The sequence below is a fragment of the Planococcus citri genome, chromosome 1, assembly GCF_950023065.1.
Source record: "Planococcus citri chromosome 1, ihPlaCitr1.1, whole genome shotgun sequence".
In the NCBI taxonomy this organism is placed as follows: Eukaryota; Metazoa; Arthropoda; class Insecta; order Hemiptera; family Pseudococcidae; genus Planococcus; species Planococcus citri.
In genome coordinates, this window is record NC_088677.1 from 42,711,169 (window position 1) to 42,723,281 (window position 12,113).

The 12,113-nt window shown below is 31.7% G+C and overlaps 2 protein-coding genes across 5 annotated transcripts in view; both read right to left on the reverse strand.

Annotated features, from left to right (window-relative positions):
• Tmem131 (Transmembrane protein 131) overlaps positions 1-8,704 on the reverse strand; it is a 46,747-nt gene extending 38,043 nt beyond the window's left edge. Inside the window, exons 1-2 of one of the 4 annotated variants that reach the window (XM_065345029.1) lie at positions 8,501-8,704; positions 8,216-8,399 (exon numbers count right to left, since the gene is read on the reverse strand). In XM_065345029.1, the coding sequence (XP_065201101.1) occupies positions 8,216-8,303 (88 nt within the window). In that variant the 5' untranslated portion in view covers positions 8,304-8,399; positions 8,501-8,704. Of the gene's footprint in view, positions 1-8,215; positions 8,429-8,500 lie in introns of all 4 variants that reach the window. The other 3 variants (XM_065345026.1, XM_065345027.1, XM_065345028.1) reach the window with 3 other exon arrangements.
• Positions 8,705-9,242: 538 nt separating this feature from the next.
• On the reverse strand, positions 9,243-11,853 carry LOC135832057 (nucleosome assembly protein 1-like 1). Its single transcript, XM_065345039.1, has 9 exons — positions 11,687-11,853; positions 11,202-11,347; positions 10,990-11,133; positions 10,747-10,913; positions 10,478-10,619; positions 10,251-10,388; positions 10,028-10,178; positions 9,699-9,818; positions 9,243-9,622 (listed from the first exon to the last, which is right to left on the reverse strand). The coding sequence occupies exons 2-9, from the start codon at positions 11,328-11,330 to the stop codon at positions 9,396-9,398; spliced, it is 1,218 nt and encodes a 405-aa protein (XP_065201111.1). The 5' UTR covers positions 11,331-11,347; positions 11,687-11,853; the 3' UTR covers positions 9,243-9,395.
• Positions 11,854-12,113: the final 260 nt, after the last annotated feature.

Sequence of the window (12,113 nt, forward strand, 5' to 3'; positions counted from 1 at the left end):
TACTCTATTTTTGTATTTTCTATGTTTATTGCTTTGTACACAGATAATGCAGAATAAATTTTGATTTGATTTTGAATACGGCTGTCCGGATGAGCGGAACTGCGGAAGTCTACTGTATAGGTAAATTAAAAATATCAAGCATAAAATTACGTAGGTAGTAACATTTTCCACAGAGTTGACTTCTTCGTAAAAACAAATATGTAATAACAAAAGGATAATCATTCGTATTTACACATAGGTATTGAAATATTTTACAGCCAACTGAAACTTAAACGGCGGAAATAAATAAATTAAGTACGCAGGGATTCGTTATTAATAAGAAACGAACCAAAAAAAAAACAAATATAGGATTACGTCTGAGGAAGGAGCCGTCGAAAACATTTTGACAACTATTCAAACTGCAGAAAAAAGATGGCAAATGACGTCAACAAAGGAAATTTTCTCAGCTTGTTATTTCGAAAGTGAATGCGATTTTTACGGATGAAAAAAGCTGGTTCAGAAACGATCGTTTCTATATTTTCAGCTTCAAAAGTTGGTTTCCAGATTTTTGGAAATTTAGAAAACCTCGCACGTTTCATCATCATTAACATTTCAAAAAGGTACATGAAATTTGAATTTTTCAAGTTTCAATATATTTGAATCGGATCTATGATCTATTCGAACAAACCCCAATAAAAATTTCACCCCACACGATCATTTTGACAACATTCACTCTGAAAACTCATATCATAAGGATACGTTTTTAATTTTGCCATTCAGATCTAAAGTTTTGCAGCCAAATTAAATTCATATATACACTCGCGTTTCTAGCTATAGCAGTAACATTCAACCCAACCTAAACACGTATGAGGAAAAAAATCACGTAACTTTGAAAGCTTTAGATAAATTACTCTTGAACTGTCTGTCTCATGGTATGTATAGAGTTTACTAAAAGTATTACAACAATCACACACACGTAAAAAGCATAAAGGCGCAAAATTTACCACTAAGATTTTGGTAGGCACTCGTAGGTGCCAATGTAGTATGTACTTACCCAGCAAGTTTATTAAAATTCATGCGAGTTTATATGCATTTATAAGGATCTCATTTCACTGAATATGTTTACCATAAAGATGCTTTTTCAGGGTGTCTACCGGAATTTTTTGGCAGAAAATCACTACCTTTTCACTACCTTGGAGTAAGTACACGTTTTCATCAATTTGAAATCAATTCAACGATTTTATAAACATTGTTACATTTTTTCAAGTTGCAATTTCTCACGTGTACTTACATGTTAAAAATACACAATGAGCGAACTCGAAAAATTGACAAATCAACTACATATTAATTGAGAATAAAATTCTTTCAAATATGAAAGATGAAGTTTTTTTTTTTTTAGCAGTGAATTTTCAGGGTGTCTAGTCCAACAAAATTTTAAAATAAAAAAGCAGGACTTTAGCATGACATTTTTTAAACACTTGGGATTTTTCAAGAGGGGGAGGGGACGGACGAGACAAAATTTTACATTAAAATTTTTCGCTTTTCCAATGTCTTCAAAATCCCAAGATTTTTTTCAAGCAAGCGGATGTCGAGAATACAATTTTGTCATTTCAAGTTCTCATTTTATTTTCACCTTTAAGGTTTTTATAACTGTAATGAAATTGGGCGAGTAAAGACCCTTTTTCAAAATTAAAAATTAAAAAAAATTAATGGAAAATTTGAACAACACTTGGAAAAAAAATAGGCTACACCAATTTTTCGAAAATGCTATCGAAAATTAGTACTTCGAGGGGTATAAAAACGTCGTCTTCTTGGGTGATAAATGAAGAAGTTCATTATTTTTGCTTCAAAATTTTAAAACTTGAATGATTATTTTTAAAAAAAGTAAATAAATAAAACTTGAAAAAAAAGCAAACAAGCCCGAATGAAGCGAGGCTAATAATGATTTCAAAAATTCATGTTTCAAGAAGTAAAGAAAAAAAATGTTTTTTTATGGAGGTAAGGAGTATTTTTCTTATTGAAACTTCAAACATTTCTCGAATTTGAACAAATAAGTTTTTTATATTGAAAAAGAAAAGTAAATAGCCCGAGCGAAGCGAGGGAAAATTTTTTCAAAAATATGTAATTCAAGTTCTAGAAAAGTCAACAAATGAGCCATTTTTTAGAAAATGTTTCTTGTGTGGAAAATCGGATTTCCCACTTTTTTTCATTTTTTACTACCTTTTCAGCAAAATTGTTGAAAATCACTACTTTTTCACTACTTTCACTACCGACTTTCAAAATCACTACCTTTTCACTACTTTCACTACTTTCACTACCTGGTAGACACCCTGTTTTTATTTCGACATTTTCAATGTACCTACACCTAGTAACCTACCCACCACCTTTGGTAAAACTCCATGCTCATTATTCAAGGTTATTTTCTGTATTTTTTCCATCTCATCTTTGACATACGTTTCAGCACCGTAAGGTAATTTCGTTCAGCCTTTTTAATGTCAGAAACAGGAGAGTCTTCAAGAAAAGAAAATATGAAAACAAAGGAAAGCTAGCGGAATGGTTTACGTCATCGATAATTGCTTATCCTCTCAAAATTATTTACGTTTATTCGAACAAATACTTTTTTCTTCATGTGGAAAAATAAAGTTGAGCACATCTTTTAAATCTATTTATACTATGTACCTAAACCTATACATAATTTATTTATCACGAAAATTGGAATTTAAATACGTCAACTTAAAACTATACCTACGCAAAAATTAAAATGTTTATGTTTGTTTTATTCCATTGAACAACCAATTCTGCTGCCTTAAGATTCGAGAACCTTTCAGATTTACCTATTTCAACCGCTCTCTCACGGCAGTAACTTCTAAAAAAAGAAGAAAAACCCGTAAACAGGTAAACAGATAAGTACGAGTAACTTGGCCAGTGAAGAAACAACCCACTTGATATTATGCAACAAGTGCTCCCATCAACATTTTTTCAGAAAAGGGAATAATCGAGGAGGTTTAAATCAGTGAAAAATCATCAAAGTTCGGTGAAAATTTCTAAAAACAAAATAAATTAGAGAAACCGACCGAGAAGTAGTGAAATTTGCCAAAAAAGAGCAAAAATTGATTAAAACATCAAGACATGCTTACCTACGTATTATTATTGCAGTGGTTCATTAATTACATATCGTGTGTACCTTCACTGATTTTTTTAGTGATTTCAGTCACTGATGATTTCGATTTTCGTAGGAATGAAACTTCATCAAAGCAGCAGTAAAATTCTCTGATATAGATACCTATCAGGATCAGCGCATTTCACTGAGTTTCAAGTCAGAATTACTGAGTCTCATTCATGTTCGGAGGAATGAAAAAAAAAATACTAGGGATGGCAAAAGTAAAAACTAAGAAAAGAGAATTAATTTTTTTTACAACATAAAATAGAAAAGGTAATTTTTTTCAACTTGAAAATTACGTAATTCAGACTATTTAGGGGTAGGTATAACACAACCCAGCCGCCTGTCTCATTACTCCACAACGACGCCAATAATGTAAAATAAAATTACGCCTAATCAATAAAACATTTTAAAAGTTTGTAGGCCATGATAATCATTCCTTTCAAGATTCGAGTTTAGAAAATAAGATAACTGAGGATCATTGCTAGTATATACACCCATACATCGCCGAAAAGTTGGAAATAAGTTGATTTAAATTTATTATAAAATGTTTAATTACGTTAGATAACGAAAAACGTTGGAAAACAAGCTCAAAAACGTTTATACAATTAAAATAACATTTCAAAGTTGCTTTTATCCGCTTCTAGTTTTCCTTATTGAGGGATATTTTATCTTATTTAATCCCTCAGAACGTTAATTATTTTACTAAATTAGCTGTTGTAAGATATTCGATCAAAAAGCCTACGCCTGACTAATTACTTTAGTATAACCACAACAAGGCTAAAATGTAACTTTGAACGCAATTTTGTAAAAATATAGACGTACACGATACACGTGTAATGAGTAAAGGCAGGCACACAAACAATAGTAGGTGTACTTGGATATATTAGGTAATATACTTTGAAACTTTCAGAATGAATCTGTTTTAAAATTTATCAATAAAACAAGCCTTAATCTTTCCAATAATAATGATGAAAAGGACGCTATTTCGTAGGTAGCCTTTGTACACAAACACATACGAGTAGGCTACCTATCCACGTGAATATAGGATAACCTAAGGCACATGTATGTAGGTATTGTATTATGTATTTAACGATATAGGCTACTACGAAATACAAGATACAGATTTACTATATGAAATTCATTTTGGATACATTCAGCTCGCCATTTTATAGCTGAAAGAAATAACATCGGCGAATGATATTTTACCGCAAAATCTTCATCTTGTATAAACAGAAGAACGAGCAAAGAAGGAAATGAATTCATACTTATGCAATAACCGGTATCCTTTATACAGAAATAAATCAACGCTGAATTTCAGCTGGCTTATTTCTCACGATCATAAAAGCATTTGAAAAGTATACGAATAATCCACGAATCCGTTCGCTTTATGCGAAGATACTTGTACGTTGAAAAATTTAATCGTGCTTTTTTCACTCTGGGTACCTGCAGCTTTTTTTTTTGCCATCTTATCGATAAATAATGAAAATCTACTTTTCATTAAACGTGTGCTGCGAAAACGTAGAATTTCTCTCGAAATTAAAAATGGCATGGCACAATTCGAGACGCCAACCTTTCATCTCTTTGATCGTATAGCTACAAATTGCTGGTATCATAAATTCAACACCTTTAAAAAAATCTATCTGATCACGTTTCGTAATCAGTCACTTGCAGTTTGCTTATTATCAGCGAATAAAATCACTATACTACATAGGTAAATCATTATAAAACAGACAAGCAATGTAATGTGATCGAGGTTTGATTTGAATTCTACGCAAGAAAAAACTATTTCCAACGAATAAGATGCTGAAATGAGCCCTCTAATTTCAAATACAAACTACACTCATTTTCCACTCATTCTGTTTAAAATCATTCAACAAAAAATCTTTCGTTTTCGTCTCTCCCTACTGACTACCGTACCGTCAAAATACATCGGAAATTCGACGGGCGAGTTCTACACTATGCAAGGCGTTTTGATTAATACTCGTAAGTTTTAATGACGATCTTATTCTTATTACGTACACTCTAGCGAATAAAATTGAGTAATTAATTAAATTGAAAAAGTAAGCGAATTGAATTTAAATATATTTAAAATATTAAATTACCTAATTTAATTAAAACTAATCAAATTAAATTAATTTGATTAAATTTTAAACAAAATTAATTGAATGAAATTTTATTGAATTGCTTAATTTAAATCGAAATCGTGCAAATGCAAAACGATCTAAAATGAAACATATCAACTTGAAAATCGAAAAAAATTACATTAAATTACAAAAAATTGAAATAAATTCAATAAAATTCATTAAATTCAACCAAAATGAAACCGTTTAGGTAAATCGAATAAAAATCAATAAAATCTACATGATGTCCAAAATAAGAAATCATAAAAAATTCAATTTTATATACTTATTCTGTTGATTTTATTTATTTTAATTAAGTGTATTTTGTTTGAAAACGATACCTATAAATAATTTATTTAAATTACTTGTATTTACATTTTATATAATTCACCCATTTTAATTTTTGTAATTTAAACCAATTGAATTTATTTCAATTGATTCTATTTTAAGGTAATTTTAATATATTATTAAAGTAAGGTAATTTGATTTATTTCAATTTTATTTCAATCATTTTTTCAACAAAATTCAATTTATTTTATTAATGATAATTCGGCTTTATTTATTTTGAAATTTTACCTCCTTAATTGGTTTATAAGTCAATTTGAATATTTTTATTTATTAAATTTGTTTTCTTTCAATTTTATTCGCTTTGAATGTAATAAGATCGTCATTATAAACAAACAATTTTCATATTTTCAGAAAAATAAACACACGTGTACATGTACAATGAATGCGGTAATAGCGAGAAATTTACACCAATGTAGGTAGGTACAATTCCTTACATACGAGTAGTAGAACTCGCTCGTCAAATTTCCGACGTGTTTTGAAGGTAGTGATAAGGGAAAATTGACCCAGAAAAAACATCCTCTCACCAAGATAAGTTCCATTAGATACAGCATAATTTTCCCCCAAAAGAGTTGCCTCAGTAGTCAGTCATAGGTGAGTATCCCGTAAGAATGAGGCATTTGACACTGTTATGATTATGGATGTTGCATAATAATTTTTGGTGGCAAGGTTTGTCTCTACTTTTTCTCAACTTCGTCAATTCAACGCGAAAAGGAAGCGATTTTAGTGACTTTCTACGCGCAACACTCTTGAAAAAGAAAAAAAATTGGCTTTGCCTCTCTCAAAAGAGGTGCTAATTTTTTTTCATTTCGTTCGACTTCGAGTCCAGTTCTGTTTTAGTAATATCAGGGAAAAATTTTGAAAATAATAATATACAATTTGAAATTTCTAGAGCAATTTAGAATTTGAGGGGATGTTCTCAATACATTATTGCATAAGCAAAACGCTTAAATTTTCATTGCTCTTATGGGGTGAACTCTAATGTTTATTTGCAGAACTGCTGATGATGCAAAAATCTTTTGAATTTGAAATGTTCTTCATGGCAATTAGAATAAACTATGCATGCATTTAACAATTCGTTGAATATGTTTGTGGAAAGATAAGAATTGAAGAATGCTGGATTTTTGAAGAAAAGTCCAAGATTTATTAAATTAGTATTTTTTTAAAAACTATTCAATGAATCGTTAAATGCATGTAGGATCTTTATTTTAACTGCTTTGAAGAACATATTATGTCAAATTTGAAGCCATTTCATGCATTGGCGGCTCTGCAAATAAGGATTAAAGTTATGGCAAGTGAACAATAGACTACCTTGTATTGAGAATATTCCCTTAATAATTTAATGTTACGACTTACGAGTAAAGTAGATAAATCCTACATAAATTGTGAATTTGAGCTCATCAACATTAATCTTTTCGATGATAAAACTCAATTTTACTATACAAGAGAAAAGGACACTCCATTTATTACTTGGTATTTTGGATTGAAAAACGATGAATAGGAAACTTTTAATAGGTAGTTCTAAATGAAGTTTAAACCGGTGATATTAAATTAGCTATTTGAAAACATGTTGATTAGGATTAGTTACTCAGTTGAGCAATATAATGCTGAACAGCTAGATGTCATTTTTCCCGGCACTCAATTTGGATTTAAAAAAAAAAAACAAGAAAGCACCTCCCTTTACAAATGATTTCTTAACTATGCATTATTAGGCTACGAACTCTGATACACAAAAACAATGACTCCTGCATAGAGCACAAGTAGATATCATCTAATCAGCCAGCTCAAACCGTTAGACAGAAAACATCAAAAACTTGATGCGAAAAATCCCACAATTTTTCAATTCAATTCAATCTCAACATTGTCAACGATTCAAAAAGATTAGAATAAATCGAGCATACATCATTTTTAATACCATCCAGTAAAATGATGCGAATGATTATTATGTCGATTACACTTGCATGCTTTTTCAGTCAATCTCGGCTGACTCAATAATGAACATAAAATGTGTGTGTTTCGAGTTAGATGGTATTTCATATGCGATTAGAGACTGAGAGATTTAAAAACACAATAATTTTGCAAAATCCCATTATAGTAGGCTACCTAGTACCTACATTTGAATTGATAACCCTATACTCATGGTGAACCAACTGAACTTCAGGAAGCCAATTTCATGTAAAATCCGGTCAGGTGCCATCAAAAAATGTACCTTAGAACCAACGCACAATTAATGAAGGGAGCATTTCATCAGTAACTTATCAAAATCAACATTGAAAATTCTATAAATGAATAAAAAATCGATAGATTTTTCTCGTGTTAGGTGTTTTCAAGTATCTATCATCATCAGACCAAATTAACGTTGGCATTTTCTATAAATTTACACAGGGTATGTGAATACAGCAGAGTAATATCAAAAGCATTGCCAAATTATTACTTTCAGTCTCAGCATAATGTAGTACAGATATTATGATGATATTTTCTTCAAAAACGAAGTAAAATTGTGATAAAGTTGATAAACAAAATTTTTATCAATAAGTTGATATTGTAAGAAAATACGAATGAAATTAGTACACATGAACTGTATTATGTGAAAATAATGCAAACTTACCCGATAATCTTGACGTTTTAGGCACATGAAACGAGGATACCAAATTTAACCATATCAAGAAAAGGTGATAATATTTTCTAAACAACATATTTACGGTCTGTAATTCGATACATAAAGACCGAACGTCTGTTCAACACTCCACAGGCAAGTTTATTTCACTTTCCAGCTTCCGGAATTCTAAATCCTGCAACCCGTACATCTATCGATTATTATCTAATACAATGTAACGCGCAGGTAAATTAGAAGGGATGAAAAAGGGAAAAGTAGGGCTACCCGACTACTCACTAGATTTATTCGTTCTCACTTCTGATAGGGTTGATCGGTCTTGTGCGCGAGATAAACAACGAAACTCGTATGAACTCAACCAACGCATCATATAATATCAAAAACGACGAATGAAAAAATGATTCAAAATATTTATACGACAAATATCATTATTCGAATGTATTGGTCTCACAAAAAGTTATTGATAAGCAATGATAGCGAAGTGTTTTATTTTTCTTTGCAACGCAGAGACCGTCGTGACGTTGCAAAGTGGCGCTTTCTGGTGCATTTTCACACGAACTTTGCTGCAATACAATGTATATTGTACATTGTACAGTATGTACCGGAAAACCCAACAAAGATTTGGCGATGTGCAAAAGTGCAAACCAAATAAAAAATCTGAAAAATCATTTTTTACAAAATTGAAAATTTGAATGAAATTTTTTTCCCGGTTTTAGCTGATTGTTACAGAAAAATTTGTAGTTCAAATTATTTCTGAGAAAATTAATTTTCTGGAACACAATCGAGTAGAAACATAAAACATGAGATTTCAATGATTCAAAATAAATAACCACGGAGGCAAGGATCTACAAAAATTCTCGCAGAATTTCAATTCAAACACAGACGCAACCATTCAACCACCGCTACTTTTACGTCTTAATTTCTTAGTGTTAGCAGCGTGCTTTATTCAGCATTAAATAGACTTCATAAAAAATTATTCAAATCTCGTACTTTACAAAAGATGAAGAAAATAGATGGTCGGTTACATATAAAATATTTATTAGCTCTAACAAATACGGAGTAACTAGTATAAATCAATAAATACGATAAAAATGTTCGGTCTTGCAATCATTAACATCATTATAATTTAATAACTGCCGATTTAAAAAAAATAAACGAAGATAAAATGAATTGTTTATTGTTGTTTGCATTCTGCTGGATCTGCTCCGCTTTTCGCGAGAATGTTTTCACCGCCACCGCCACGACCAGTGTTCCGAGTAGAATGGCGACCGCCTTTCTTTTTGATATTTTCAGTGGCACTTCGATCTGCAGTTTCTTCTTCACTATCCTCTTCTTCGCTCTCGTCTTCTTCTTCTTCTTCCTCTTCTTCTTCATCATCATCGTAGTCTTCCATGGCTTCACCTAATCGTGAAAATTATAAACCAGATTTGAAAAAGAGATACGTAATTATAGAGAGGTTATAGAATTATTATTTTACCAGTGAAATAAAGCACCGCATTTGGGACTACTCTTTCTCTGATATAATGGCCGATTTCAAAATCACTCGTAAGCAACGCTTGAGTTTCATCGTAGCTTTCAGATTCAGAATCTTCAGGTACTAAAATAAAAATAATAATCGTAATTTTATTAAAACTTCAATGTAACGTTTTACAAGAGGTAATTGTACGCAAGTTTTAAACCCATTCTATTACTACAACATAAAATGGAAGTTATGACCGCATAGTTCTGTAGCACTTCGAAATAAGATCAAGGCAATTTTCACCTTGTCCAAATTCCAGTGCATAACGCTAATGAATTTATAGTTACCTTCTGGAGGATTGAAAAAGTTGAAGAATGATTCGTTTGGAACTTGTTTCGTAACGGTTCTTGTAACGGAAGAACGGTTCTTATGCTTTTGCTTTTTCTTCACTTGCTTGACAGTTACATTTTTGCCTTTCTTCCATTCTATTTTACAGCCCTAGAAACATCACAATGTATTATTTAGATAACACTAAAAACACACGTTCATAAATTTAACCTAACAATTTACCTTGCATTTGACAATTTCGGGGCCTTCAAAACAGAATGGATCACAAGGATCAGGACAACACTTCATTTCGTATTCCTTTGTCAATACAGAATTCGTAAAATGTTCATTTGGAGAAAAATGAAATTCTAGCACAAAACCCTGGAATGACGTTCAAATTATATGATGAAAAAAAAATACAAAAATGAAATTGGTGCCTATTTCAAAACAAACACCAGTAGTGTCCTTACCATAGGTTCCTTCTCCAATAATACAGTTCGTACGTCGATTAAATGCTGTAAAATTGGTTCATCACATGGTTGTATCATTTCACTAATCATCTGTACATTTTTAAAAGCTGTTAACCAAAAAGCAGGAATGCCGACGACGGTCCTAAAACAGCAATACGAATTCAACATGAATTATCGTTGAAATTTACGCAAGTGAAGTGAAATTCAGAAAATCCCACATCGCTAAAAACAATTCAATACAATTTAAAATACCGTTGAGCTTAACTTACGTCGAATCAGGATTGGATGCATCTTTTTCATTTTTCTTTTCAGATTCATCTTCTACATTAGCTTTATCTTTCAGTTCCTTTGATAATTCATCTGCCAATTCGTTTTCTAATTTCCATTCACCTTCTTCTTCAGTAGGTTCGTAGTTCCCGGTTACAATTTTATAGCGCTATGAACAAATTAAATTTAACGACTACGTTGCTTCACTTAGTTCAACAAGAATCACTAAGTGAAAATGAACTCACTTTTTCATGAATTGGTTGATATAACTTATGGTATTTGCATTCCAATAAATGTACTTCTTCGTAAAATTTAGCTTCTAGATTCGTAACTTCGAGTTGCAAATTTTTCAAGGCGTTGATACGTTTTTTAACGGGAGCTGGTAAGTTCTGAAATGATAGAACGCATGTTATACTATATTACAGCACTTATGTAATCCAAGAAAGATAAACCTTACAGCCAATGTTTCTTGTTGTAATGCAGCCAAAATATCCGATTTTTTAAGAAAGTCGCTTATACTACTTCCATCAACTTCTATGGTTTCGGATTCTTCGTTACCCGAAGGGTTTTCTTGGTCAGATGACATGATGCTCAACTAATGTTCTGCAAATGAATAACAAAATTAGTAACCAAGATACGTCACATTGTACTTACGAACTGCTAAACGTGCACCATGATCACACGACTACTAGTGAATGGAAAATGAATTGAAACTAGAAAGGTTTGAACTCAGACGAGAACAAGAGGCCAACAATGAAGTTTCAAAGGACTACAAGTGATATGAAAGGAATCTCTAAGTACAATAAGTAAACTAATTACTAATAGAAGAATACGAAAGTATCAACATGCATTTAGGTAGAAATTATCAAACGGAAATCAGATAACATTCATCATTCACATAAAATAAGAGTGAATAATATATAATAATAAACTGATCCTTACCGTGTAATGTAATTAGAATTAGGGAAAATGCTACACCGAAGTAATTATTCTGCGAAAAATACCGGCAAAGAAACGGACACCAGACTTTCCGCGAGTAATTTATTACTCACTTCACTTCTCAGACGTTCTACGTTCTTTTCTTTTCTTATCCGGGAAACAGACAGAAGCACTTTACAGTCATCGATGGTCATCGATGATACCCGTGGGTGAGATCGTCGGTGGAGAGGTTGGTGGTTTGTCACGCACAATCACGAACGTCCCGCTTTTGGTTTCTGTTTCTGGTACCATGAACAGGTGTGAGGAGACTACCAAACCTAACCTGTTTTCGCGCCTTTTTTTAAAAACTGGTGCTTGAACTCGGTAGTTGGCACTCGTCGGTTTGGATCGGAAATTCGGAATGAAGAGAAAATCATCATATTTTTTATTC

Excerpts from the sequence above, each read along its gene's own strand:
- LOC135832057 (XM_065345039.1), bottom strand. The coding sequence starts at position 11,330 with ATGTCATCTGACCAAGAAAACCCTTCGGGTAACGAAGAATCCGAAACC. Across the intron at positions 10,389-10,477 it reads TATTGGAGAAGGAACCTATG|GGTTTTGTGCTAGAATTTCA; the intron begins GTAAGGACACTA and ends ACGTCATTCCAG. Across the intron at positions 10,179-10,250 it reads CCGAAATTGTCAAATGCAAG|GGCTGTAAAATAGAATGGAA; the intron begins GTAAATTGTTAG and ends TGATGTTTCTAG.